General features: G+C 41.9%; 5 protein-coding genes across 6 annotated transcripts; 4 read left to right on the forward strand and 1 right to left on the reverse strand.

Annotated features, from left to right (window-relative positions):
• The first annotated feature begins 800 nt into the window (after nucleotides 1–800).
• ubox5 (U-box domain containing 5) lies at nucleotides 801–7296 on the forward strand. Of its 2 annotated transcripts, none has more exons than XM_062381693.1 (7): nucleotides 801–875; nucleotides 2201–2262; nucleotides 3053–3154; nucleotides 3722–4491; nucleotides 4631–5226; nucleotides 5323–5532; nucleotides 6128–7296. In XM_062381693.1, exons 2-7 carry the CDS (start codon nucleotides 2209–2211, stop codon nucleotides 6346–6348), a joined length of 1953 nt encoding a protein of 650 aa, XP_062237677.1. In that variant the 5' UTR covers nucleotides 801–875; nucleotides 2201–2208; the 3' UTR covers nucleotides 6349–7296. The 2 variants fall into 2 exon arrangements, with proteins under 2 accessions (XP_062237677.1, XP_062237678.1); XM_062381694.1 differs by having other exon boundaries at nucleotides 5323–5508.
• avp (arginine vasopressin) lies at nucleotides 6269–11297 on the forward strand. The gene is made up of 4 exons (XM_062381695.1): nucleotides 6269–6406; nucleotides 9130–9501; nucleotides 10319–10523; nucleotides 10657–11297. The coding sequence occupies exons 2-4, from the start codon at nucleotides 9148–9150 to the stop codon at nucleotides 10791–10793; spliced, it is 696 nt and encodes a 231-aa protein (XP_062237679.1). The 5' UTR covers nucleotides 6269–6406; nucleotides 9130–9147; the 3' UTR covers nucleotides 10794–11297.
• A 2440-nt stretch (nucleotides 11298–13737) lies between these two features.
• Nucleotides 13738–15595, forward strand: ccl27a (chemokine (C-C motif) ligand 27a). Its single transcript, XM_062381696.1, has 3 exons — nucleotides 13738–13897; nucleotides 14394–14511; nucleotides 14706–15595. The coding sequence occupies exons 1-3, from the start codon at nucleotides 13834–13836 to the stop codon at nucleotides 14815–14817; spliced, it is 294 nt and encodes a 97-aa protein (XP_062237680.1). The 5' UTR covers nucleotides 13738–13833; the 3' UTR covers nucleotides 14818–15595.
• A 1262-nt stretch (nucleotides 15596–16857) lies between these two features.
• slc35d2 (solute carrier family 35 member D2) lies at nucleotides 16858–21479 on the forward strand. The gene is made up of 12 exons (XM_062381697.1): nucleotides 16858–17130; nucleotides 17233–17266; nucleotides 17349–17435; nucleotides 17531–17598; nucleotides 17690–17761; nucleotides 18394–18462; nucleotides 18551–18653; nucleotides 19586–19678; nucleotides 19765–19832; nucleotides 19951–20029; nucleotides 20365–20447; nucleotides 20779–21479. The coding sequence occupies exons 1-12, from the start codon at nucleotides 17003–17005 to the stop codon at nucleotides 20906–20908; spliced, it is 1014 nt and encodes a 337-aa protein (XP_062237681.1). The 5' UTR covers nucleotides 16858–17002; the 3' UTR covers nucleotides 20909–21479.
• A 68-nt stretch (nucleotides 21480–21547) lies between these two features.
• On the reverse strand, nucleotides 21548–26649 carry znf367 (zinc finger protein 367). The gene is made up of 5 exons (XM_062384920.1): nucleotides 26149–26649; nucleotides 25171–25321; nucleotides 24795–24914; nucleotides 24277–24415; nucleotides 21548–24171 (listed from the first exon to the last, which is right to left on the reverse strand). The coding sequence occupies exons 1-5, from the start codon at nucleotides 26425–26427 to the stop codon at nucleotides 23913–23915; spliced, it is 948 nt and encodes a 315-aa protein (XP_062240904.1). The 5' UTR covers nucleotides 26428–26649; the 3' UTR covers nucleotides 21548–23912.
• Between the last annotated feature and the right edge of the window lie 1184 nt (nucleotides 26650–27833).

Raw genomic sequence — 27833 nt, forward strand, 5'->3', positions numbered from 1 at the left:
TTACACGCGAATTCCCTGACAATCAGTTAACCACAGGGCCCATCAGGGGTCACTGAGGGGGTTATCCAATACCTTATATCATTTTATGCATGTAGTTTGATTTATTGCAAGTTTATACGAAATGTATATCATTCAGTATCCACAACATCAAGTCCTCCATCTTGTGGCCCCGCAGAGCAGAGCGTCCTGAGAGCTGAACAAGTTTGTTTTGAGCTTATTTGTTTCAAAGTTATTTTTTTATTTAAATAAATAAAATTGCTTTAATGCCAGCAATTAACTGACAGGTATTTAGGGCAAGACAGAATATTCTGTACACTTCTGCTATTTATCTGATCAACAGTCACAGGCACCCAAATGGGTTAGACTATGATAGGAAACAGGGAATAATCACATTTGAAGAGCTAGTGGCAAAAGTTTGGGATTTATGGCTGAAAATTTATTTTAACAGTAAAGTAATTATCAAAATTGAAATGCGGTGAACCTGTTCCAATTACACCTCAATTAGGTCAAAGATGTCAAGTTTAGGGAACCATAGCACTTCTTTCTAGTTCCACAGTGAGTGAAAAACAACATCAGAACATTTTGCTTGTGGAACTGAATTTTATTTGCACATTAACACGAAGGACAAGGAAATATCTTCCTGAAGTGACATTTTTTAATATTCAACACAATAAGAAACCCATACAATTCAGGGTTAAAAAAAATCATCCACAAGTCTTCTAATTAAATACAAAAAACTCTGACACATCTCGCAACTCTAAATACGCGCTATGTCCCCTTGCGGTTCCCGTAGTTGTTAGCATGTAGCTAACTGTTGTTAGCTTCTCACTACTGTTGGTCACAGGAACAGAATTAAGAGTCGACGACAAAGCAAAGTAAGTTCAGTCAAGTGCTTCAGGTTCCTGGGCTCATACAAGAGACGTCACCTCATGCCGGATCTTGCTGAGTTTATATTATATCTATAGTTCCGGTTAGCTGAGGAAACACGATGGAGTTTGTCAAGGTGTTTATGTGAAGCAGAAAAATAAGACAAATCATGTTTTGGGGTAAAAAATGAATTCCAGCGTTCCTTCAGTGAAATGTAGATGTGAACCACCGGTAGTTTGTAGCCACTGTATCTGAGGATTTTCAATAATAACACTAAACAGTACAAATAACGCCTCTATGTTCAATAAGTGTCGTATTTTATCTGGACCCTGGATCAGTTCATATATATCTGATAACCCCATTTAGTCCTTGGGATATCAGATTTTCAGTATAAATTGTCTACATAATTTCCAGGATCCCGTCTTCAAAACAGGAAGATATTCAATTTACAGTGGCACTGCACATCCTGACATTTGGAAAGGTCTTAACAGGAAAATTTGGCGTTTGTGTTTGATGAATTACAAAATGGGATCATTGTTAATCTGATCATTCTCATAAAATTCCGGTTTCAAGATTTCAACATGCATGTGTTCATTTTATTTTGAAACATAAAAAAACAAGGTTTGAGGAAATTAGGACTATTTAACATGAAACACATGTTGACTCAAATTTCATCAAACAAGATCTTAAAAATCTCCTTTACCAACTATTCAAACACCAGTAATCTTAGAAGACAAATTAATAACAGGCCCGTGCAGAGCCACATGGAATAAAATTAAAAGATTCAAATTACTCATGTTTCCTCTGCATACAATTTGCATCCACTTATTGTGATATTTCATGATTTCTATTTAAGAAGTGATGCATACATGTTCTTAAAATAATGAATCTCTTAAGATATGATATACGTGTTGCAGTAATGAGATTGACTATTGCAGTATTGAGAATTGTAAATCTGAATTGTTGATTTTTTTTTTTACGTGGACAAAATTAATCAACCGATTATTTCAGCAGTTGTTAGTAGCAGCCTCAGTCGTGAACGGTTTTAACCAGACACTAATGTCAAAGATAAGTGAAAGTTATTATTTCTTTATCAGTACAACATGAAGTGACGTCCATGAACCGGCAAATTGAAAATTGTGCGTGAGAGTCCGGGGGTGTCAGTCAGTCAGTCTGTGAAGGTTATTTTGTAATGAGCTCCGAGGTTTAATGGTTGTAAACACGTCATAAGTGATATTCATTGAATCCTTGATTCTGCCTTGAATTCTAAGCCGACAATCGGTGATGTAAAGGATCGTCTGTACAGCTCTAAAATCAACTCTTCTCTTCGCAGGTCGGAGGATGGTTTTGAATCTGTGTCAGCCGCACTTTTACACAACAGTTCACTGCAACAAGGTGCGACACATGTCATGGATCTATCTGGATGTAACTATAATAACCTTCTGAAGTTGTGTATTTATTAAACAAGTGATGAGTAAAAACAGCTGCAGCACCCGGGTGACATGTTACTAATGATGACCTCTGCATATCACCAAAAAATAATAAAGTCTAAGAATAGCTCTGATGTGTGTCGAGACAGAGGGGAAGAAACAAGGTGTGTGGACACAAGGAAGGAAAGAGGGGGAGGAGAAATATGTGAAAGTAAAGAAGAGGGACAAAGTGGTGTGTGGGAGACTGATTCACAACTGACCTTGTTGGGTTCTTTTTATTCAACTCTACACATTTAATCATGGCTCGGATGAAAACGTTTCTTTTGCTCATTCAAGATATATTTTCCTCATCTGTCAAATTGTTCCCTCTCCTTCCGCGTGAAGTTTTACAGTTTTCTGTTGCACATGATTTATATTGTATTGTATGAGTGTGATGTGCGGCTCTCAGTCACATTTCCAACAAGACAAGCATGTGAAGCAAAACCTTTTCACAATCGGTGATGTTGATCATGAAATATCAACATTTGCCAAAACATTGACATAAATTAACATCAAGTATAATTAACATTATAACAAACTAATTGGACAGATTAGAATTTTGTCATGTTTTACACAATAAAAATCATGTCCACCATTCTGAGCAGGGAAGGTGTGTTTGCTGACATGTTGTCATTATTTTTGTTTACAGGCAAACAATTCTCTAAATCATTTAAAATATATACTTTTAACAATGTTCCATTATTTTTCAACTGCAGCTTTGTGCAGACGGCTATGATGTCTCAAACCTTGTGTCAGCTGACCCCGCTCTCCAGAGGCGGGGCTTCAAGCTGGAGTACTTTCTACGTCCACCTGTGCAGGTAAGGTGAAGCTGTTGTACTGTGTTAGTTTACCTGCTTTGAGTTATAAAAGTATGATCAAATGCAAGATTACCTGGAGCCTCACATATGTTGGGTTAAGAGCCTGACCTATGACGGATTCATGAGGCGACTGACTTCCTTTTGATTTGAGCAATGAATCATTGATACGGGAATTCGGGAAAGTGGTAAGTGTCTAAATTCTCCTTTAGTGCCAAATATATAAAAGGCAATAATTGTCATAACTGATACAAAGCAACGTTCACATTCATCTTTTCTCACGGAGGGGGGCTACTCATTCTCTTTGGCCGTTTTCAGGAATGAACTCTGGAAAACATCTGGACAATTAGGTCTGGATATTCTCCTGATACTGTCTCTGTAGAATGTAGCAGGAGATTGTCCAGTCAGACACACTGACAGCAACAGGAGAATGTATGGAGCATTCAGCCAAGGGGTGAAATGTAGTTACGTTTATTTCCGAAGGCAGCTTTATTGTCAGGAATATTAATGTAATTACTTCTGTCATCAGTAGTATTATTAAATTGATCCATTTTTCCTTTGTCTTCTCAGGTGACCCTGAAGTTTGGCTTCCAGGTGGAGCTATGCAGGGTGGATGTGGAGCTGTGGCCCTGGGGCATGGACCGAGGACAGGCCAGCAAGAGACTGGAGATCAGCACCAGCTCTGATCCGCTATCTTCTCACAAATTTAATCAAGGACACAAACGGGTTCAGCAAAGGAACAAAATTCACATGCAGGTTAAGCACCAAAACAAACTGAACAATAACAACCAAGAGTGCGAGGGTAAATCCTATCCTAATCATAGTTATGGCCACCCGTGGACTGTTCAGGCCCAACAGAGGGGGGAGGAGGCTGTGGGTGGGTATTCAAACAAGCATCAGACGGCCAAAGATCAGGCTCAAGCAAACGCTGACTCCCACCAACCTGAGGCCGAGTTTAAACTGGTGGGTCGATGTGAACTTAGCGACTTAACCCGAGTCTGTTTTTCCCAGTCTAGTTTTCGCCCCCAGCCCCTGTTCCCCTCCCCACCCCCGTCACAGCCCGCAAACTGTCGACAGGAGGAGCTTTGGAGCAGGGGTCCGTTTTCGTTGGGCGCCGTGACGCAGCTTCGAGTGACCCTGGCGTTTGGCGGCTCCGCCTCAGCGCTGGGGTTCAAGGCTCTGTCTGTGTGGGGACAACCTGCTCGCTGCTGCCCTCCACAGGAAGTGGAGAGGATCAAAACGGTCCACGAGGCCAGTGAGAGACGACTGCCGCAGCCTGGGTTTTTTACCTCCTCTGTCAGACCAACCAGTCAACCACAGCAAGCAGCCACAACTCTGAGGTATATTTGAATTCAAAGTTTCAAAAGTGCTCTATAAATGTATTATCTTTCTAATCGCATATAAAGGAAATTGATAAAAGAGATCAGTTTTCTACATCTTTGATAACCACCTGTTGTCTTCTTTGTCTGACTCCGGCAGTAATTCCATCCCAGAAGAGTTCCTTGATCCTTTAACCCAGGAGGTGATGGAGCTGCCGATGCTGCTGCCCAGCGGCGTGTCGGTGGACAACACCACTCTGGAGGAGTGCCAGAAGAGAGAAGCCACTTGGGGTCGAGCCCCGAATGACCCCTTCACCGGGGTCCCGTTCACCTCAAACTCCCAGCCTCTTCCCAACCCCCAGCTGAAGCTACGCATCGACCACTTCATCCTGCAGAGAGGGGGGGTGAGGAGGGACGGGATGTTGGGGAGACAAGGGGAAAGAAAGAATCCACAAGCCTCGAGACTAATATCCTCCAGAGAAGAAGGACCATCCCACATTGCCCCATTTCTCAGTAAGAGCTCAATAATCAGCACTGTCAGAAGCTCAAAGAGAACTATTCAGGAGGAAGATGCTGGATTAGGACAATCATCAGATAATGGAAATCATACAACTTCCTCTCAGCCTCTTGTTACAGAAAATAAATCAGAGTGGGATCAAAAAAAGAAACGTTATCTGATTTATGGAAGAGATTCAGCAGAAGATGAGAAGCAACTACAACCTCAAACAAAAAGACCAAGACATGATGCACTTACAGGTGATAAGATCCTCAAACACGTCTGGATAGTTTTCTGAGTTTTAACTTTTTTCCTGATGACTTTTCCTTTTGTGTCAATGTTTGCTCCAACATCAGTCCCAGCCTGCAGCTCCCATGAGCAGCGTCTGTCTGCCAGCCTGGACGAGGCCCTCTTCTCCGCCCTGCAGGGCCGACCGTCCTTCACCTCAAACTTGTCCCAGCAAAGACGGGACACTCGTGACAGTGAAGCACTGAACACCGCGCAGCTGAGACTGGGTTCAGACGTTCCAAGCGTCTGCCCAGGTAGGATAAGTAAAGATCGACTCGGTAACTGTGATGGATTTCACGACTTTTTTTAAAATACATCTGACCAAGACAGCCAACTGCTGAAAATGTCTGGAGTTAACTTTCCTGAGTTCATGCCTAAAAATAACTTTTTGAATAATAATACTATAAAAATCTCTGCTCGTCTTTGTACTTCAAAATATCCTGCGATTCATATTTTTCCTTCAATGTGGAGGAAATAAGATCACAGGGAGCTTGTGTTATCCAAATGTTTCGACTTACACGTATTACAGCAAGAAATCCCTGCTCTAAAGCCACCTCAAAACTAGAAAGGCTTCACATCTATATGAACGAGGTAATTCCACACGATGCAGCCAGGGGGCCAGTGCAGAGGTCTCTGGGTAAAGAAATACAGAAGCATTGGGCAAAAACATCTAAACAAAGACGAGTTTAATCTGATGTGAAAACATATTTCTACTGTTTGCATATTGATCCATCACCAAGATGACTTTTCAGAGCGCTGACTTTTCTTATAGTATATCAAAATACTCACCATCTGATTAGCTTTCGCACATATTGAAATATTATTTCATAGAAATCCACAGACTGTTAATGTCCCCTCTTATTTTCTTGCCAGGTGAGAAGACGTGCTCCGCTTGTTCCTCTTCAGTCTCCGTTTACTCCACATCTGCGTCTTCCATCTACCGTCTGACCTGCGGCCATTTGCTGTGCCGCCCCTGCCTGCAGAGGCGACCACACACTCCAAACGCCGTCTCTACAGTAACATCCAATCACGTCCTGTGTCCCACCTGCCAGAGCGGTACCCCACGCGGTGACATCATACGTGTGCACCACTGAGAGCGGGGGGGAAGCTGTGCCTTAAAAAGCCTGTGAGGAAACCGGGATTGTTCTCAAGGTGAAGGAGGAATTGTTGATGGTGTGTTTTCCGACCGTGTTGAACTCGCGGTGAAGGAGAAACATCCCCATGAATACACTGTTTATTGGGTTTGACACTTCCACCGTTCCCTTCTTTGACGTACAGTATATCGCCAGGCGCCACTGTCGGTTCGATCCTGTACATCTGTCCTAACAACCTTTTAAATCACGTCTTTCATTGTTATGGATCATGTTGTGTTACATATCATCCGTCTTCATACATGAAGGAGAGCATTGAATTGTGTTGCTTAGGCCTTTCCTTGGACGAGTGGCGTCACAAAACCAGATTACACAGACCAAACAAGGTTTTAATGTCCACAGCTGAAAAAAGAACATCTCTGAAAGCAAAGACCTTTACATTGTGTAAAAAAAATAAAATAAAGAACTAACTTGACAAAGGACTTCTCCTCCACCTCCTCTCCATCGCCGCCTCAGCCGTCTCCATTGAACACTGAAGTTTTATTGCAGCCTTGGTCCTGCAGCCTGTGTTCGGGTCCCTGGATGTGTGTATGATGAGTTGAGGATTCACAAAGAAAAGGCTGAGGGACAGAAGCACAGAGAGCAAGAGGCCAGAGGAATGAATGCGGGGAAACGAGGCGACTCAAGGCTGAGTGCTCATTGTGCAGAAACAGCCGGGGTCACGCTCAGCGGATCAGCTGACCACCTGATGCCACGTTAGCCCTGTCCTCATCTCAGTCCCGTCCCCTCGTTCCTCATACGTCAGTGACAGCAAGTAGAGACACAATCCCTAATAAGGACGTCTCGGAACGGATCATCTTGTTCTTTCTTATATGCTGACATGAATTTCCACAATGGCAAAGCTGCGGTGTAAGGAAATAAATGTTTACACGTTGTTTACCTCCCTAATGACCTCCTGTGTCCTTGACCCGAGATTCCTTCTCTGTCCCTTTAGCCCTCCACCTGATTCACCTCTTCTGAGTGTATTGTCGTGTGCACAAAGGGGTTAAACACGACAAAGTCAGGGGAGGAAGAGAGAAACAAATTAAAAGTCTTCCTCTGGCTTCTACGATGACAAACACCATCATTTAAATATCGGTTTCCCTGACAACATTAAGCTTAACCAAGGTCGTGATCCTGTATCCGCTCAAGAAGAAGAAACTGGGATCGGTTGCTCTGCATGTGAAATCGTCATCAGCCGCTCACAAGTGGACGATAAAGCTCTAAACACTGACGCAGACTCACTACGGCTTCACTACTCGCCTGCTACAACAGTCGGTTTCACTTTTAAATGATTTTTCTGCTCCATACATGTGAGAAATGTAAAAACTTAAACTAATCCGCTGCTTTGGAACAATGGCAGTTAGAAACAACTTCATTTGTATTTATTCAACGGTGGGCCCTGAATGCCGTGGTGATAATTAAACGACTCCATCACACCTCAACCTGCTGCCCCCTCATGTTCCGTTTTGCCATTTATCGCTCATTTGTTAATGAGCATCACAACAGCTAATGGGGGAAACGCAACCCTGCGCATGCAACAAGACACCGAACAGAATAATAACCTGAGAATATTTGTGTTTATCAGAAATGCTAATCCTGTTATGCTCATTTGTAGTTTTTTAATTTATGCCTGAAGGATTAATTTGTGTGACCCCGAGAGGTTGTCGAGATGATGCTCGCTTCCTGTTCCCTCCGGTCGCTAATGTTCCTGCCTCACTTCAAGAAGGTTGGAATCCTAGTTGGGCTGCGCACTTTCTGTGAGGAGTTGTCCAGTTCTTCATTGGTTATCACTTACAATAAGTTACTATCCTTTCACAGACACAGGTATCAGCATTTGTATTTGCTGTTATGTCCTGATAAGAAAACGTATTCGGCTGGAGGTATTAGTACTTTTTTATTCAAAATGTTTACTACCTGAATTCAGTTCTTTATATTTGGTTGTATTTTGTTTTGATTTTATTTCTAGTTATTTATGATAACGAGTGCAGTGTCTGCTCTGAACCTGCCTGTTTGGTTGCAGCATGTCTTTCTGAAACAGTTAAAGTGACCTGCAGTCAATGAGCCGGCTGCAGGACTCGGCCCACAGAACCCTGAAGCTGCACAAACAGCTGCTGACCTGTTGATTCAAAGTTCGGGGAAGACTCAGTGCACAGAACCTACTATTGACGAATAGATCAACGCTTCTCTTCTGTTCAAACTTATATCAAAGTTTGTATCACGTGTCCAATTCACAGCAAACTCAACACTGCATTTCCTTGGACCTTTAACAATACACAGTGTAAAGATAATAAAATGAACAGTTTAATTCAAGAGATTTCTAGAATTATTGGATAGAAGTTGAGGGGTCAAAATCTGAGATATCCAGCCTACATTGCATTTTGTTGTCATGAGGGTTTGAAAATGACATCTTGGGTGGTATCATGGCTCATTTATGATTGTAGAATTGTTTTACTCCACTCAGTAAACTAAGCATCAGCATCAACCCCCCTAAAAAAATCTATATCATCCAGGCTCTAGTGAGTAAATCTGTCCTACACAGTGATGAGCAGGGACTTTAGTTTCATGGCTGAGCTGTCCCTGATCATCATGAAACCACTTGTACTCAATCAGTTCACTTGTTGCATTCAGTCATTAAAGTTATTGGTTTTCCATAAAGTCTAATTGGTGCCATGTTCCTTTCAGAGCCTCCTCACATTATTCACGAGTTATTTGTGCTCTGTGCTGTTTTCTTGTGTACATCAGGATGATGGCACACTTCTCATGCAGAGACACATCTGCCCGCGACCTCTGCGCTCGCCGGTGCCCCACGGACGCGCGTGCGTGTGGGGAGAAGAATGGCGCTTCACTGACGTCAGCCCCCGGTGTGTCAGTGGTCTTTTGTCGGGTCCGTGTCTTATAAGTGAGGAACCCACCGAGTTGTCAGTCAGTCTCACATCCACCCAGGCGGAGGATACCAGCACCGGTGCGCAGCGCTCATCCAACCAACCAGCAGCCATGCCTCACTCCATGTTCCCGCTGTGCGTCCTGGGATTCCTCGCCCTCTCCTCCGCCTGCTACATCCAGAACTGCCCCCGGGGAGGGAAGCGAGCGCTGCCGGACACTGGCATCAGACAGGTGAGAGGACCACAATCCGTTCTGCCTTCTGTCCATCCTCTGCTGGGAGTTTCTTTTTTTGTTATTTTATTATTCCTTGGAGCGGAAATCTCTCAAACTGCATTCGGGTCTGTTTCAATGATGTAAAGAGAAGTTAAAGATTTAAAATTAAGGAAAATCCAAGTTTGTAAAAGGAGGGAAATTTAATGCAGAATGGAATTAGATGAATTTTCATATAATTGGTTTGGTAGATTGTGCTCAGATGTGGAAACCCTGCTGTTTATCTACTGAAATAAACTGCTATGGACCACAATGAAGGTTAGTTAAATTAGTAATAAAATAAAAGAACAAATCTAAGTAAATAATATAATAATCACGATAATATGTATATATTTGTAAAAACGAAACATATTTGCAAATTATGTGTCTAAATGTCCAGGCTCTCCCAGTATAATTTTTTTTTTTGCTCTGTTAAATTAGAACATTATTTACCTGAAATGTATGATCAACTTCTGTATTAGAATTTATCAGAGAAATTAAAACTGTAGCCTGTAATTTGATGCATATTTTCTTTCTTATTCTCTTTATGGAGCAGAGGAAGTGATGAATAGTCCCGGAATTGAGATAAATAATGTGGGACATTATTTAAGAATTATAACAAAATGTTGATTAAATATGAGAGGTAGGACAAAGTATCCCTTATGGTCTGTAGAATAAAAAAACGTTTTGAGAAAGAGGGTTGACCAGTTGTAAAATGACAGAATTAATGTCACAATATAAATAATTGATTGGGATTTAACAACCTGACTAATACTTAGATTTCCCTATTCCCCTCCAGTGCATGCCCTGTGGCCCCGGGGACAGGGGCCGCTGCTTCGGCCCCGGTATCTGCTGCGGGGAGGGTCTTGGCTGCCTGCTGGGCTCCCCAGAGACAGCTCACTGTGTGGAGGAGAACTACCTGCTCACCCCCTGCATGGCAGGAGGGAGACCCTGTGGATCTGAGGGAGGACGCTGTGCGGCATCAGGACTCTGCTGTAACCCAGGTACAGTCTCATCTGATTGTTTGTCATGTGTAGTGGAGTCAGTAGTGTCAATAAAGTTTCCTTTCCTTTTATTTTCCCTTCTTCTGCTTTAATTCCTCCTCCTCTTCTTCCTCCTCCTCCTCCTCCTCCTCAGAGAGCTGTGCGGTAGACTCTGACTGCCTGGCGGAGATCGAGGCCTCAGATCCGGGCCACGGCGCCGGAGGGAGCTCACCTGCAGCGCTGCTGCTCCGCCTGCTGCATGTGACGGCCAGAGGACAGACCGAGTACTGATCCTGGAGCTGTGGAGGTTCCTCTGCTCCTCAGGGCCTGGAGGTGCAACAGGGACCAATCATCTCTGTTCCAATATCAACCCCGAACCAATAAAACACCAAGTCAAACTTTGTTCTCTTAACCCGTCCTACTCTGTTAATTTAGTATCAGTACAGACGCTTTATGATCACAGACGGAGAACTATCTTCAACCTGTTTACTGATTGGCTTCTTCTATTCAGATCCCTGGGAAGAGGAATCCTGTTTCCATGTTTGTCCCCAGCTTGTAAATGTACATACTGATGCACATACTGTAAACAAAGTATTATCTTTATGTTGAGCTCCAGCTGAAATGAGTAAGTTATGGCAGAAAACTGTAAATAAGTCAGACGCTGGAGATGAACATTGCTGCAGACGCCCACATGTGTAGCAGCTGAATGACGAAGCTGAGCAGTTCATTCATGTGTAGTAGAAATGTTATTGATTCTTGGAAATGGGAGAAACAATACAGACTGTATCATCAACACCTGTTGTGTGTTCTTATTGTCCGGACGTGTGTGTGTGCGTGCTTGTGTATGTGTGTATGTGTGTGACTGACTTTGGAAGGAATATATTGTCGCCCATTATAGATAACGTCTTTTGATTAATCAGCCATGATTCAACTAATCTGTTTTGATCAGTTGAAGTTTGAGTGTCACAAATTTGTAGAAAACTCGATATAAAGGTTCTTTGTTCTAATGTTTACTCTCTAAGGAGCAAACGTTAGTATTAGCAGACAGCAGGTGTCCGGGCCAAGTCTCCCGTCTGCTGCACGGCCTCTCAAGTCCACACGAGTTGAACATTTCTCCACACAAACAGTGTCACATTTCACATTTGTCTTAGGTCTAGACAACATTTTGTAACTGTACTCTTCACCTGGATGCAGAGAAATTAAAAAGCCGATAGCCGATACATTCAGGTTTGTACCGCCTCTAGTGCGCTCTACACTGACTTGCTCACACTGAAGAAACAGCAACTCATTGAAGTCATATTAAAACCTCTGGTCTTACTCAACCACGGCTGAATGTCTTTACCAAGCAGCCATCACCACCACCTCCTGCTCCCAGTAAGAAACTGTGTTCTGCAAAAAGGGAACTTGCAAACACCACCTTAAATGTTTATACTGATACTACTAAGTATAAGGGCTTGGATCTACTGCTGCTAAAAGGCAGGTTAAAAGGTGGCTGTTGTAAATCTTTGGTTGACACATCCAGTAAACGCATCAGTTGCTGCACTGTTAAATTGTAAAGCCCTTTCACTTACGTAGCATGCAGAGTCATCCGGTGTGTATCAACTTGTCTGATTCCACTCCTCATTATCTTTTGTGTGCTGGTTGAAAACCTGATGTTTTTGCCAGAACCGATGACGGCTCGTCTGAACTGTTCTTCAGATTCACCTGGAACAGGATCCAGGACCTCCCACATTTTGACAGTTGGCAGTTGCGTGTTTTGACTGATTTAATAAGCGTGTGAATTATCAAAGAACTTCACATTGAGGTTGTAAATGTTAACGATGTGTTTTCTTTCCTTTCGATTTCAGAATCCACCTTATTTTATCTCAAAAAGGTGGATTCCTAATGGTTATCTCGACCTGAGCTTAACTACTGGTTGGCCTGCCACCAAATTATATTCCCAGATCCAGTTCCCAGAGAATCTATCCTACAGATGATTGGGAGATCATCTAACTTAACCTCTGGTGCAACAGTTAATTGAAGTGCATTGCACAATTCATGTTCCCCTCAGGATGAACCGCAGTTAACTTTAGCGATACCTTAACTTCTAACACAGCACCACCCTCAAGTCCAGATTTAAATTGACCATTTCTTTGGTTTATTTCAATTCTATTCTCTTCTTCTAAAATCCATCCTACATTAAAACCTTTAAGCTGTAATTAGTTTTGATGAATCCTCCACTGCGGTCAATTCAGGTCATAGTGGTTTCCTGTTAAAGACCAAAACAAATCCAGACTTAAGTTTCATACCTGTTGCTCAGACGGGAACCCGTCCTGTGATCTGCAGGATTTACCCTCAGGCCAAACCTCACTCAGGCACTGTAACCTTTGACAGCTCTTCCTGCTACTGCACCAACTTTCCCAGCTCCAAAATAAACACCCAACACGTCAGTCATCTGTCATTTGTTCTCCCATAAAAACATTCCCCTGGTTTAAACTACTTAAATGGGGGACTTTTCAGTAATTGTCGTTAACATTGCACAACATGCAGCAGAGGTTTGAAAGCCACACGAGAGCTCCCAGTTACCACAGTGAATGAGAAACGGTTTCTTGACTGCTGGGCGACAGCAGTGTAAGGTGGATATCTTGTATTATTATCAGATGCAACACACCCACGACACATGTAGGTCGGTTTGGCCTTCGTCGATGTCAGCAATGCATTTCTCTTCAAGAATTTGAGAAGAGAGATGTCAGATTTCATTTCCCCCTTAATAATAATTAGTTTTAGGGCTCAAGGTTAAGGGTCTTCCACTAATTATGCAACTAATTGTAATTCTTTTCTGTAGCACCTGAATCCCTTTGCTCCAGTTTCCCTTTGACCCTGTTTGAGTTTCACATAATCTTTTGTGTTTCACAGTAAATGTGACTTCTGGTTAATCCTGGTTTTCACGAGTCGGGGTGTGGAATCATCTGAGCGCTCCTTCAGTTTCCAATCCATCGATCAAATCAGATATACTGTGAAAAGAGGTGTCATTAAACCTGTCGGAGCCTGTTGAGGTGGAGCAGCCCACTCATCCTGTTTCAAAGCTTTGAACAAACAGATTACTGCAGAAAGTGAAAGTAACATTTGCTCTCACAAAGACATTCACTGTTTTGTTTTTTTATCTCAACCACAGCTGTATTACTTCATCACATCATAATTAAAAACCTTGGGGTGGTTTTGGTCCCAGCTGCAGTTTGTGTTAAGGTTCGAACATTAGATGAGGTGATTGTGTGTGTGTGTGTGCATGCGTGTGTGTTGCCAGTATTTAAGCAGTTAGCCCTGATTTCCTCTGCTCATTTGTTCTGCTGTCATGGATCTGAAAGTTGCCTTAGTGGCTGTTTGCCTGTTTGCTTTGGCCATCACCTGCACTGAAGGTAAGGACCCCGCTACCTTTACCAAAGCCCATCTTAAAACCAAGGTTTACCTGTTCAGAAGTCATGTACATGCTTTTAAATTTAAATTTGTGTTTTAATTAGTTTCTATATTTAAGTATATTGAGATATTTAGATTTTCTGCTACAGAAAAGTGCAGATACATATATTTTTTCATTACGGTGCATAACAAATAAAAATGTTGCATACTGTTCTAGTTATTTATTCTATTTGCTCTATTTCAATTTATTTGCTTTTATTATTATTTATGATGATTATGATATTTTTAATATTATTATTATTCATCTCAGTATTAAAGAACCCCACTGCAATTGTTTTGGGGAATAGGGAAAAAATATTTTTGGAGGTTGAACATCACTGATAGCATCAAGAAACAAGAGAACTTTGTATTATACAATTTGTTTGTGTGTTAACATTTATACTTATATGCATATAAGATTGTGTTTCCCTTACTGTGGCTCTTAATCTCACATCGTAGCTGTCATCCCAACGTGCTGCATTAAAACATCAAGGCATATGAACAAACACTATCTGATGAAGGTGGAGAAGTGGTACGTTCAGGAGGGCAGCGGCGCCTGTGACATCTCTGCATTGATGTAAGAGCCATTCGCTTCATTGTGATCATTCATTCATATCACCATTCATACGTTACTGATCTGAGTCAAGATCTCATCATAAACGACAGAAGAACCGGATGAGCTAATAACCTGAACTGAGACTTTGAGTTAAGCGTGCCTGCTTTTATATTTTCATTATTATCTTCAACTGAATCTTCCCTGTGACTCCTCAGACTGTACGTGAAGGGCCGGGAGAAGCCCTTATGTGCTCCTCTCAAGGTGAAGACCACCCTGGAGAGACTGCAGCAGAGAAGGAAGAGACACAATCTGAAAGCAGCTCACTGAGTTTGGGAATGAAAAACCTCATCTAACTCTGGTGTTTGCAAGATCTGACGGTGGTTTATCTTTTTCATCAAATACGCAGGGGGGCCCTATACTGAACTGTTACTGAATTGAATCTGTATGTTGTGATAAGAAAGACTGACATGTAAACTGGGATGTGGAGGCTGTAAACTGGGATGTGGAGGCTGTAAACTGGGATGTGGAGGCTGCTGTTATGACACATTTGTACAAACACTACAAGTAAAACAAGAGCATGTGACATGTGATGAAATTTGTGAGGGATCTAAAACAAATACTGTAATTTAAACTGGGAAGTGAAAGTAAAATGTGCCGATCTGCCATGACTGATCCCACTGAGAGAAAAACTGCTGCAAGCAACAAACATTATAAAAAAGGGTTGGAAAGTTTCACTGAGTTCATTTATTTGATTTATTCTGTTTCTTTCCCAAGTGAGTGAATAAAGGAGAGAAGCTGCATTTACTGTGACTGAGGAGCCTTATTGTTTGCTTGGTATTTTACCTTTGTGTTTTCATCTAAGTATTTTACTCGATTGCATTCTAAATCCATTTGGACATTTTACTCCTTTATCTGTTTGTCGGTTTTTCGAGGCTCATTTAATACATTTCTGTCTTTTTACTTGTGCTTTTGTCTAAATCAAATGTTCCACTGCTTCCTTCACCGCTGGAAAACGTAGAGGCATAATCTCTGTTAAAATGACTATGAGTTACAACTTAATACAAAGCAGTGACAATAAAGTGGTGGAGGTGAAGATGAAAAACAATTCCAGATGTTTCCTTGTCCAATGTGAATACTTTGCAATTCAGCAGCGCCCTCTAGTGGAAAAAAAGCAGACCGCAGAAATACACAGAAACTAAAACTTCACTGGTGTAAACATCCAAACAGATATAGATCATTTCACATTATTGATTCAAAACAGATCCAGGAAAATATTTAGATCATCAGCAAACTCAACAGAGTGGAATGTGTCTGTATGACTGGTTTCAAGCTGAGCAGACATGTGCAGCACAGATGTTGAACACACAAGAATCTGCAGTGGCATGGGGGGGGGGGGGGACTAAAGAGAGAAGTTTGGTTTCTGCCTTTGTTACTTTATTAATATTCCTATTGTGTGACCAGTCAGCCAATAATGTGGATAATCAGCTGTTTGATGTGTGTGTGTGTGGGGGGGGGGAGGGGGGGGGGGGGGGGGCTTCTCTCGGCCCAGGGACTCAGAAGACGGCCTGCTTTTCCTACGCTGTTGCCACACACCCGAGTTAATGTACACACGACACAAGGCTGAGCACAAAGGTGAGGCAAATATATTTGTGTGGCGCTTCTCAACAGCGAGGCATCTCAGAGGGCTTCAAAGTAAAGGCACCAAGAGCAATTGCGAAAACGATATCAGACAAACGAGTAAATAAGCGTTAATGAATCAATTACAAAGACTCACACGGAGAATTTAAACACATAAAGTAATACGAGTTAAAGTTACAATGCAGTGTGAGTACAGGAGCCTTCTTTGTTGCTGTTTTGATGATTACTACACGTTTATATATAAGTACTATTACTCTATAAACTATACAACATTTGTAATATTGGCCGTTTATCTGTAATAGGGTATTGCATATAATGGAAAATATCACTCATTAATACAACATTAAAATACTTAATAATACATTTCCAATAATATCAACATATTAAAATAAAAAACCTGTATTGCACATGATGCAAAATACATTCCTAATATGTATTAATCTGATTACAAACATTTTTTTTAGAATAAGGCAATGAACGTGCTGGTGAATAGATGATATCAAACATTCAAATTCTGCAAAATACATTCTAAATAAATAACCTTTATTTGTCTTTTTACCAACTTATTGGTGCTTTATTTTTTAAAATATTGTCTATAAATCACATTTAACTTACCTCCAAGAGAAACCATGCTTTCATTAGTTACATAGTAAAGTACTTTGGTGCATGTGTTTTAGATAAGGCCTTTATCTACCACTCAGGAAACTGTAATCGGGCGGGCACCTCCCACTTGAGTACTGTTCGTTTGCGGATGTTCAGGACGTTTACAGGAAACAACTGTATCGCAGCAGATCCACGGATCCCTCCGCCGCAGGAATAAGTGCCCAGATTTGAAACTCTATTTATTCCACAGATTGTGTCTCGTTGCTCCGCCATGCCCGACACAACTCCTCCAGGCTCCGGGGAACACTCCGCGCTGCTCCGCTTCTCCTCCGCACTGTTTTACGCGATCAGCTCCTTTCTGATCACGGTGGTGAATAAAACCGTGCTGACCAGCTACAGGTAGGTGGCGCTCTAGCCTTTTCTTTAGTGAATCAGTGAGTGTGAGTGTGTGTGTGTCCTCCTGTCATCTCACCCTCTGATCTAGCGCTTGTGTGTTTGCAGGTTTCCCTCCTACATGTTTCTGGGAGTAGGTCAGGTAAGTTCTCTGGGTGTGTCCTGCTCGCTCTTTGTCTGTCACACACACAGACACACACATCTCACCCGTGTGTCACTTTCAGATGGTCACCACTGTTGTTGTCATTTACGCTGCCAAAAAGAGCAAAACAGTCCAGTTCCAGGACTTTGACAAAAGCATTTTCATCAAAGTAAGCGTTCAGAACACGACTCATCTTCATCATTCATCCTTTTTCACATGTCGTCTGTTTTCCATTTGCATTATCGTATACGCCTTTCTCTCCAGATCTTCCCTCTTCCTCTGCTCTACGTTGGGAATCAAATAACAGGACTGGCTAGCACCCAGAAACTCAGGTTTAGACAGTTGGTTTTAATTATTGGATATTCTGATCTTTAAAGTTTCTTATCCTGCAAACTCCTAATAAAGCATTGTTGTCTTTTACAGTTTGCCCATGTTCACAGTATTACGGAAATTCACCATATTGATGACAATGATCCTGGAAGTGTATATACTAAGGTAACACCTTTTTTTACATTGCAGTTAAAGCCTCGAAAGTTTGGATTTACATTCTTACAGGAGAGTAAAGTTAAATAGGAGTTCCCGATGGAGGGAAGGGAAACTGATAACCAAACATAACAGCAAATAAGAAAACACAACAATAAATTACAAACCATTACCACAGATAAAAAATTTGCCCCAAAAAATTAAATAAACAATGGGAAAACACAAAACAAATGGCCAGTGTGAAATCATCGAGGAGCCTTGGTGATAGGTACCTTCCTTATCTGCCATTGTGTTTGATTTGTTATTGTGTTTCTTTATTTGTCATGTTTTACAATTTGCAATTCAGGACAACCATAAAGTGCTGATAATTGTCCGTCATTACTTTGCCAGGTGCCATTTTAAGAATCACTATAAGGGCCTATAGGGCTGAAGGGGCCGGGGGTCCAGGGTCAGAACTCTAACTAACAAGAGAAAAAAATCAACCACAAAAAAGAGTCAAAAAACGACAGAAAAAAACACACAAAACTACCACAAAGACGTCTCTTTATCTGTGTGCTTAAAGTGTTTTACATGTCTCTGCCAAGGGCTCGATTGTCTTGTAACCCATCCTCATGAGTCTCCACTTTCCCCCTTTTGTTTTCCAGAAAGACATTTCCCACACGTCTTGTTTTCAGTGTTGTGACCATAGTGGTCGGGGCCATGATCGCTGCGAGGTACGCATGTTTTAGTTTGACTTGTTGCTGAAGAACTGAACTAAGTGCGGACAGAAGCTCACAGCTGCACCTCTCCTTTCTCCTCTAGCTCCGACCTGGCCTTCGATGTGAGGGCCTACACCTTCATCCTGCTCAATGACGTCTTCACCGCCAGCAGCAGTGTGTACACCAAGCAGAAACTTGGCGTGGAGGTAAACCATCGGTAGAAACACAACAGTTAAATGTCAGCGTGGGTGTGGTTGATTCCTTCAATGAGAAAAGATGTGATGTCCCAACAGGTTACACTTGCTTTGTGGATTGGATGTCATTGAGTATCAAATATTATCTCAAAACAGTTATTCCCAAAGTGTGGGTCGTGGCCCCCTGGTGGGTCGTGAAGCCACTGCAGGTGGGCCGCGAGAGGTCATCAGAAAATAAATTTGTTGTATGCTGGGTCGAGCTAGATGGGGCAGAGGAATACTGCTAATGAAGAAAGAATCAAAAAGTACAGCTTAAACGCCTTAAGTATATTTGGTTACGCCTCAAGGGTGTTTTTCTTCTTCTCCCGGATATTCTTGTTGTGCTCAAACAGTAAGAATATATTTTAAACAATACCCTAAGGTTGTCCTTATCACACAGATGTATGTTCATGTGTTCATTTTAACCTTAAGTTTGATTTTAATTAGTTATTACATGCTGTAAAAACAGAGTGAAGAATCATCATTGACAGTTGAGACTGAGATAAACAATTGGTTGAGCATGTGTGTCATGAGACTTTGCTAACGTTGCTCCATCCCTCCGTTGCTACGTCGCTAAATGTGATGGCAGTGTTCATATCTGGGATATCTTGGCTTCATTTTTTAATGGTGGAAGGAAGTAGAGACGTGTCGGCCATCTTTATATGCTGTCTATGGTACCTGCATGCAGAGGTGTAGTGGCCTTCAGGGATGCTAAGATGAATCAGAGGGCTGCCACATATGTCAAAAAAATCCATAACATTTTAACATGCACAGTCTGTGTCTTTATCGGCCGTCACCCCGTCTTGCTGGCCAATCACAATCAAGTTTGTTCAAGTGCATGAATTAACCCTCAGTGATTTTGGTCACATTATAACTGATGTTTTCCTCTTTTTTTTATTATTCAGGGTCTCGGGAAGTATGGTGTCTTATTTTACAATGCTCTCCTCCTTGTTATCCCCACGGTCCTGTTCAGTGCCTTTACGGGAGATTTACAGATGGTACATTTACTAACTTACCCAACTTATTCTGTCTGGGTGTGTTTGTGCTTTTCCTGTCTAACCGACTTCTATGTTCTGATCTTCAGGCCGTCACATTTGAGGGCTGGTTCAATGGCACATTTGTTTGTTGTTTCCTCTTGTCCTGCATCATGGGGTATGTCACCTCATTTCAGTGCAAAATGTTCATATTGATATTCATACGGGATTATTCTGACTTATATTATTGCCTCAGTCGACCCAGTTTCCTAAAAGGCACCTCTCTTTTTTTCCAGGTTTGTGTTGATGTATTCCATAGTCCTGTGCAGCTATTATAACTCTGCACTTACTACCTCAGTTGTTGGAGCAATAAAGGTGAGAACACACTGATGATAAACATGATGATAAACAATCAAGAGGAAGAACAATATGTCAAAATTGCCTTTTTGTGATGTTAAGAATTAAATAAATCCTCACCTACTTCTAAATCTGCACCAATGCCTAATTACTTTTCTTCTGGCTATCGGGATTTTTTTTATTTGTTCCTACTGTACTTTTTTTCAACTTTTAAAATTATATTTCTTTTACTGGCCAAAGTTTTTTATAAATTTTTAATTTTCCCTTTATTTGTATGTTTTGAAATGTTTTGCTTTTAAACATAAAACCATAAAAAAATGTAATAAATCTTTTGTCTCTTCTTATCTGTCCAGAATGTTGCAGTAGCCTACATAGGCATATTTGTGGGTGGAGACTACCTCTTCTCTTGGACTAACTTCATAGGCCTCAGCATTTGGTAAAATATTAAATTTGTCCAGTTTCATTTTAGTTTTTTCATTGCTTTATTTATTTTATAAAATTGTGTTGAATGTCCTTGCAACATGTTGTTTCAATTCTAAACAGAGTAGTTGATGTTACCATGTGTGAATGTGATGTGAACATTACTTGCAGCCCTGACACTAAATCCAAGGCTCAGTTATATGAGTTAATGAATGTTTTATAAATGACTCTGTCAACTATGCCTGTTGTTTATGTTATAAAAGGCGTTTTTTAACTATATGTTTTCAAATGTGTCCTGGTTTTATTCCATGGCCCCACATCTAATTGCTTTTGTCTCTTGTTTGCAGTATGTCAGGTGGACTCGCCTACTCCTTTATCACCTTTACCACCAAATCGTCTCAAGTGAAAGCAGAAGTGAAAGAGTCGGGGACGGTCATCACACTAGATCCAACAGGGAGGGGAGCAACCATCTTCTAAATGAATGATGTTTTAGCATTCACCACTTGGTGGCATGGTTCTGCTTCATATTGGAGCATAATATTGTTTCCACCCTTTTATCAACCTTCGCTATGTAGATTATATTTTCATCATGTTTATTACACATTAATTACTGAGCCAGTTCGGGTGGGCTGTGGGTGTGGGAAGAAACTGTCAAATTAGGGGGAAGATCTGGTTAAAGGGTGGAATCTGTATTATAATTTAATTATTTATTTATTTTTTAAATTGTGACACAAGGCTTTCTTGTAAAGTTCTCAGGGAATGATGTACAAAACAGAATTTTGATCTTATTTATGGCTGTTTTTTTTTTTCAAATGATGCAGATTATCAGACTACTTCCTGTTCCGTTGTTTTATTTCATTTTATTCTTATTTGTAAAGCACTTTGAAGCGTGCCATATAAATAGTATATTATGATTATTTTCTAACTACCAGATGAGCGCTAGATGAACACATATAGGACAGTTTGGCCTTGGTGGAGATCATCATGTCACTCAGGGCCACTCAAGTTTTTCTATTTATTTAGGCTAAATAAATACATTTCTCTGGAAGCATGACTCCTGTTATCTACTTGATTCCACTACGTAAACACGAACAAACTGACAAGGAGAGCATCAAATTTCTGGGTCAACTTCGGTGAATGTTTATTGAAAACCAACAATTTATAGAACAATGTGGACAGTCAGAGAAATCTGTGTAAAATATCTACCAAGCGAAGCAGGATCACTCTATACATGTCACAAACATGGAAACTTGTCAGGAGGATGTTAGCGGAAACTAAGAGTTCAACGTCAAAGCTCTCTGTAAATTGTGCACACTCAATATTCTAACAAACACGTCGTGTATATATTAAAATGCCATAATCTTCTCGAACCACAAAATAGACTACGGGTTAGAAATGCCTCAAAATATACTATGACTGGGTACAATAAATCATTTGGCGTTTTGATTATCAACAATTTACAAATTTGCCTTCCAGTTTCACTGTAACTGCACGAGGGTCATTTTTTAAAATCGAAAGAAAATAAAAAACTGATTCAAACATCACAGCTGGTGACAGGATTCCTCCCAACAACCAGCTGCGGCGTAATGAGAGGCATCATACAGTGTTGAAGGTTGTAGTGTTGCATTAGAAGACAAAACGAAAAAACAGCACTACATGAATCAGTTCATGAAAAAGGGGGCGCCACTTTCCTGGACACGTACAACAGATCTAATCTTCAGTGCATTGCAAGCTTAATCCAAGACTAAGTAAGTGCTTCATCCACAAGAAATCAGTGTGATCTCTGAATGTACTTGATTGGGTTGTTTTGGTGAGGTTGGAGGATCTCCCTTCATGCATCGAATGATTATAGAGCATTTTCGAACATAAAAAGAAAATATATATATATATATACGGTCAAATAAATACCTCATAATTTAAACTTTGAAATGAGATGACATGGGTTCACCAAGCACTTCAATGATTCTGAATCATAATTGATCTGTTGCCTTTTAATATAAAAGGCGACTGACATCCATTATTGAATATCTGCTGTCTGGTTGGAGAACGAGTTTTGGCCACTGCAGGTTTTACACACACTCCTTGTATCTGTGAGGAAACGGTTGTTAAAATGGAAATTACGGCTTGTTCGTAAAAATAACACTTTTTGTAGAATAATAATCAGCTCGATCCAGAAAGTAGTAAGTAGGCAGTCGGATATAAAACGTGAACGCTTGAATTGTTGCCTGAGCAGACCTGTGGATTAGGCTTGCAATGATCACCTCTGGTTCACATTTAAAAAAGACCACGTCACATGGTCTTTATAAAGATGGACATCATGACCACTCCCCAAAAGTGAATCCAGATCTCTCTAAAAGCCCCCTGGTGGCTGACTCCGCTACGTGTCCTAAAGCCAACCTGTTCCATGTTAGCAGATAGGACATGGACCAATCTAAAAAAACAAAACAATATAGACAAAATAGTTTTGTCAAAGATTGTTTGGTATGTTAGGTAGTTTTTAATTGTACTGATGATTGTTCAAGTGCTTTTGGGAGATTCCGCGAGTGGGAAGAAGTGAAGACCTGTCGTCCATCTTTTCGGGCACGGTTACACATACGAGAATGTTAAGAGATAATATCGCGGGTCATATTTCATCAAAGTTTAAATGTGGAGCGTTGCTGCGATGTGCCTCGGCACAGGAAACTAAAGTTCGATTCACCCCTTGTTCGGACAGATTGGAAGTGAACATGTGGAAGTGGAGGTTTTCCACTGAACCATTCGCTGATGCGTGACCGGGCCCTTATAGTATATATATATATATATATATATATATATATATATATATATATATGACTTATTTTGAATCTCCTTTTCTCAGCCGTTACCCACCACACTGTTAGAGAGTCAAGGAACCAGTGAGACTAAAACGATCTGAAGTTCTACTTATGAAACCGGGGAGCACGGCGAGAAGTTGTCAGAATGCAACTTTATCACGATCCTAAGTTTGACCACACCCTGTATTCTTCTGTCCGTCTGAGCTTACTCCATATACACATCATTCATACACACTCTCTTACACTCATAATATACTTAAAATAACTCGTTACCATCAAAGTGCAAACAAAACCAATTAAAAAGATAACAGGTTCTCTTTCTTTGCCTGTAGAAGACAAGAAGAAAGAAAGACATTCTTCATATAGTCAAATCTACAATTATAGCAGCCTAAAGGAATAAAATGTAAGATGAATAAGGTGCTTTAGCTTGTGCCTTCCTGGTGCTGTTGGGGGGGGGGGGGGGGGGGGGTTGGTTTACATGATGCTGTGCATAAAACTGATCTCAGGCTAACTCTTCCTCCAAGTCTGGTTTCACCTCTTGATAGAACTAAACTAGTCTTTGATCTGCGTTTATGAACGATTTCTTTCCTTTTTTTTGCAACAGCACGCTTTGCAGGAAGACGGGTTGGGAAGGGGAGTCCAGGACCAGGAGGTGGGCGGGCGGGTGTTCAGGGAGACACGTTGTTGGCCAGCTCGATGAGTGCCAGAGCGCCGTGGAGACGCTCCCGCTGCTCCTGGCGGCGTTGCTTGGCGACTCCGCCCTGGCTCCCCTTCTCCTCCTCCATGGCCTCTTCCTCTTCCTCGTTCTCTTCGTCCGACTGGAGGAACTCCATGGGATCCTGCTGCTCCTGGTCCTCCCCCATCCCATTGCCCTGTGGCTTCACCTTGGTGGTCGTGGGGGCACGCTGCTCGCGGGTTCGCCAGTACCTAGGCAGGACAGAGAACATTAAGTTAACATATAAATGACATGCCTTCTGAAACGTGGATCAGTTCCCCCCTTCACAGTGTATGCAGTCCTGTGCAGTCACTTACTTTGCCAGCCACTCTGCCACAGCCTTGTTGTCCACAGACTGGGCCTTCCCCTGACCCTCCTTTGGCTCCTCCCTCTTCAGACGGGAGAACGGATGCTTGGGGCAGTGACGGTTGGCATGAGTGAACCGATTGGCACATCCTTTGGAGAGGGCAGCAGGTGTGAACAATAGCAATGAGCCATTAAATGACGTAAAGCATGAGCTTTCTGTGGTTTACTGCCGTCATAAATACACAGTAATATATTCAAATTGTAACAATGGATTGATGTTTTTGAAGGGAAAGTGATAACAGTGAATAAGTTGTATTATTGTTTAGTTAGTGGATTCTACTGTTGATTTGCTGCTAGCACAGTTAAACTGTGTTTCTCAGGTACTTTCCAAACTCGGTCGGTTTAAATTTTAAACGGTAAAATTCACTGAGTCATGTTTATTATCAGTGGAAAGTACCTCAAAAGTGAAAGAGCTTTAAAGTTCCACTTTGAGTAAACAATACTTTATGTAGCTTTCCTTTTTTTTTACCTTTCTCTGAGCAGACAAAGGGCTTCTCCCCAGTGTGCAGGCGCTGGTGCGTCTTCAGCTGACCACTCTGGACAAACGCCTTCCCACAGTTAGGGTAGTCACAGAGATACGGCCTCTCTCCTGGGGGGGGGGGGACAAACAGGAGCTTGTTATGTTAACAGCACTGTAATGTCAAGCAGGTCTGTACACATGCACTAAACATTTAATATGTCAGCACTAGAGCCTTAACATGTAGGATGATGATATGCCTCTTCCTGCTCAACACACTACTCACATCTGCTTTGACATTTTGACATTTGACATCCATGTCCTGTATAATAAGCCACCACACGATACCTTGTGATCTACAGCTGCCTCGTGTCTCTCTCTCTCTCACCTGTGTGTGTCCTCTTATGGGCCTGGAGAGACTTCTCTCTGGGAAACACTCGGTTGCAGATGTTGCAGCGGATGCGGCTGGACGAGGTCTCGCCCTCGTTGATCAGCTCGCGGACGGTGTCAGCGCGTGGACGACCTCTGCGGATACCATCCTGACCACAAAAATACACACAATGACTTCATTAAACCCCTTAAAACGCTTTGTTCCTATTGGCCAGGACAGCAGCAGACCCGGCACATCATTTGGAAGACTGGTGTTTTTCCATACTTATGACTTAATATAGCAAAGTAAATCTACAGCATGAAATAAGCTCTGAGGATGACATGTACTGACACTTAATACTACTTGTATAATTTATATATGTGGTTTCATTACACATTTGATATAATGTAACACACCATCGGTCACTGTTTCATTGTAAGGTGTCACGTGTTACACTGTGGCACGTTTGCTCATTCTCATTCATTCACATCCGGTACATTTTGGCGCGCTGATCGACGTCATGAGCAGCTGTTCCAGAACCCGGAAGGGACTGGGGTTTAAAATCCACCGTGTCACACCCTAATGCGCGGGCGTTTTTTTAAATGACTCACCATTTCAGCCATATTGGGCAAAAAAAACATCACTTCAGCAGCTCAATTAGCCTCAACTTAAAAAATGTATTCTGCTTTTCTATTATATCAATATAGTGATTCGGTTTAGAAGTGATGGGAGAGATCCTCACGCATGCTCCCATGCTCTCTCTCCCCCCCCCCCTCCCTCTCGCTCTCTATAGACAAAATGTAACTATTATAATGTTGTTAAAAGTTCCAACTGTTGTTAAACGTGTATTACGGTGTTGTCATGCACCTCAAACAACACGATTGTGACCGAACCCATTTAAAGCAGCTCAGTGTTGAGCACGCCGCTGTCACACCCACAGACCGGACATAGAGAAGGACACACCGCGCTTTGATCACTTCATAGGGGCTTGTTTACCTTGATCTGCTCCGGTGACGGGGCCGTGTCCCCCTCTCCGGCTGTCCCGGTGCCGGTGGGGGATGAAGCCCCGCTCAGCGACCCCGGGCTCAGAGTCACGTTGTGGGCGTTCTCCCCCCACTTCCACGGGTACACCATGAAGTCGCTGAAGCCGGGGCTGGTGGGCGTCATCGCCTCCGCTTTCCTGGGCTTGATCGGGGTGGTCTTGATGACAGACACCAGCACTCGTTTGGGCGAGTCGTTGCAGAAAACGACTTGCGGTTGCTTGTTCTCGGCCATCGTGTCCAAGTCGCCGTGTTGCAGACGCCACGAAGCGAATCAGCGAAGAGTCACCGCGAGTTAAAAAAGTAGAATAATCACAAAAAAATATATGTCTTGAATATGGCGGCTTCTCAATCCGGGGTGAAAACGTCCTTCATTTCCGAGGAGGAGTCCCGAGAGAAGCCGGTGGTGTGCAGATGCTCCTCAGCAGATACAGTGAGAATTGACCATGACTGTAAGTTTCCCTCATCTGATCTGAAATGTGCGCCCGCAGCTGCCTGATCCCGCGTTGCAAAAGCGCGCCTGAGAGCCCCTACGACCAATCCGCTGCGAGGATCCCATCCCACGTGTTTGAAGGCGCAACAACCAACCAATGACAGCGGCCGTCTTCCTCCGTGCAGAAAAGACCGTGCAACCATCCGCGTGCTTGTGATTGGTCGAGCCGTTTTGGTCCAATGAGATTTGAACATTCAACGCGGGCTCTTGCACGCTGACGTGGAGGTCGGCCAATGAGCTCACGGGGAGAGCATATTAACCCGAGGTGGAGCCAATGGGAGCGCAGGGCGGGTGATTTCACAGCGCGGACGAGCAGATGGCCCGTTCCCGCGCTGAGGAGTCTGTTTATGTTATTAGATTTTTTGCTCAATTTAAAGGGAAAGGAAACGGTGGCTCAGAGGCGCCAAAGTTACGTAATCACCACAGGGAGGAACAATGGATGGACTGTGTGACTTCAGACTAGAAACAGAAACCGTGTTTGAAAGATTATACATATATTGAATTAGTGTACAGCCTCTGATATGGTTGTTCTATTCAGTGTTATATTGATTTATGAGTCAAGATCAAAGACACGGAAATATTCAGATCAAGAAAAGTGTTAGTGTTGAGTTAATTTAAATAAATAAGTTAATTTGACAGTTTTTATAAATTGTTGATCCAAATGCAATTAACCATTTAGTTTTAAGATCCATGACTTTGTGTGATGAAACAGATTTACTGTGAAAAAAACAGATTAAAGGCCATTTTTTATTTATACCAACATTCAGTTTCACTATCACAACAGTTTTTCTCTTCTCTGACTAGAGCAGACTCAAGAAATTAAAAAGTAACGGCATTCAGGAAAGATTAAAGTGATCTGTTTATGCATGTGGGTTCCAGGGGGAGGGAATCCAGATACACTCTCAAAGGTGAAACAGTAAAATACCGTTGAAATGTTATTCATCCATGCAACAGCAAAAGGAGCAACTACAACAAAAACATAATACTGGAAGGCTTGTGCTTTGAGACCAGTGGTAAACAGAGGAAAACTTAATAACAAGATTGAGAGATGAGCACATTAGATTAGAAGAAATATAATTCTATTAGGGTAAATTATCTCTCTTCTCTGTCAAACAGATGACGTATTGGGTCAGTGCTTAAAGTACAAA

This window comes from Platichthys flesus, chromosome 3, assembly GCF_949316205.1.
Source record: "Platichthys flesus chromosome 3, fPlaFle2.1, whole genome shotgun sequence".
Lineage (NCBI taxonomy): Eukaryota > Metazoa > Chordata > Actinopteri > Pleuronectiformes > Pleuronectidae > Platichthys > Platichthys flesus.

Bases quoted from the DNA above. Each gene is read 5' to 3' on its own strand.
- ubox5 (XM_062381693.1), top strand. From the start codon at position 2,209: ATGGTTTTGAATCTGTGTCAGCCGCACTTTTACACAACAGTTCACTGC. The intron at 2,263-3,052 runs GTGCGACACATG...TTTCAACTGCAG, and splicing joins CAACAGTTCACTGCAACAAG to CTTTGTGCAGACGGCTATGA. The intron at 5,227-5,322 runs GTGATAAGATCC...CTCCAACATCAG, and splicing joins AAGACATGATGCACTTACAG to TCCCAGCCTGCAGCTCCCAT.
- avp (XM_062381695.1), top strand. From the start codon at position 9,148: ATGCAGAGACACATCTGCCCGCGACCTCTGCGCTCGCCGGTGCCCCAC. The intron at 9,502-10,318 runs GTGAGAGGACCA...ATTCCCCTCCAG, and splicing joins CGGACACTGGCATCAGACAG to TGCATGCCCTGTGGCCCCGG. The intron at 10,524-10,656 runs GTACAGTCTCAT...CCTCCTCCTCAG, and splicing joins AGGACTCTGCTGTAACCCAG to AGAGCTGTGCGGTAGACTCT.
- ccl27a (XM_062381696.1), top strand. From the start codon at position 13,834: ATGGATCTGAAAGTTGCCTTAGTGGCTGTTTGCCTGTTTGCTTTGGCC. The intron at 13,898-14,393 runs GTAAGGACCCCG...CTCACATCGTAG, and splicing joins GGCCATCACCTGCACTGAAG to CTGTCATCCCAACGTGCTGC. The intron at 14,512-14,705 runs GTAAGAGCCATT...GTGACTCCTCAG, and splicing joins TGTGACATCTCTGCATTGAT to ACTGTACGTGAAGGGCCGGG.
- slc35d2 (XM_062381697.1), top strand. From the start codon at position 17,003: ATGCCCGACACAACTCCTCCAGGCTCCGGGGAACACTCCGCGCTGCTC. The intron at 18,654-19,585 runs GTAAACCATCGG...TTTATTATTCAG, and splicing joins AGCAGAAACTTGGCGTGGAG to GGTCTCGGGAAGTATGGTGT. The intron at 20,448-20,778 runs GTAAAATATTAA...TCTTGTTTGCAG, and splicing joins TTCATAGGCCTCAGCATTTG to TATGTCAGGTGGACTCGCCT.
- znf367 (XM_062384920.1), bottom strand. From the start codon at position 26,427: ATGGCCGAGAACAAGCAACCGCAAGTCGTTTTCTGCAACGACTCGCCC. The intron at 25,322-26,148 runs GTAAACAAGCCC...TTTTGTGGTCAG, and splicing joins CGTCACCGGAGCAGATCAAG to GATGGTATCCGCAGAGGTCG. The intron at 24,172-24,276 runs GTAAGTGACTGC...TGTCCTGCCTAG, and splicing joins GTGGCAGAGTGGCTGGCAAA to GTACTGGCGAACCCGCGAGC.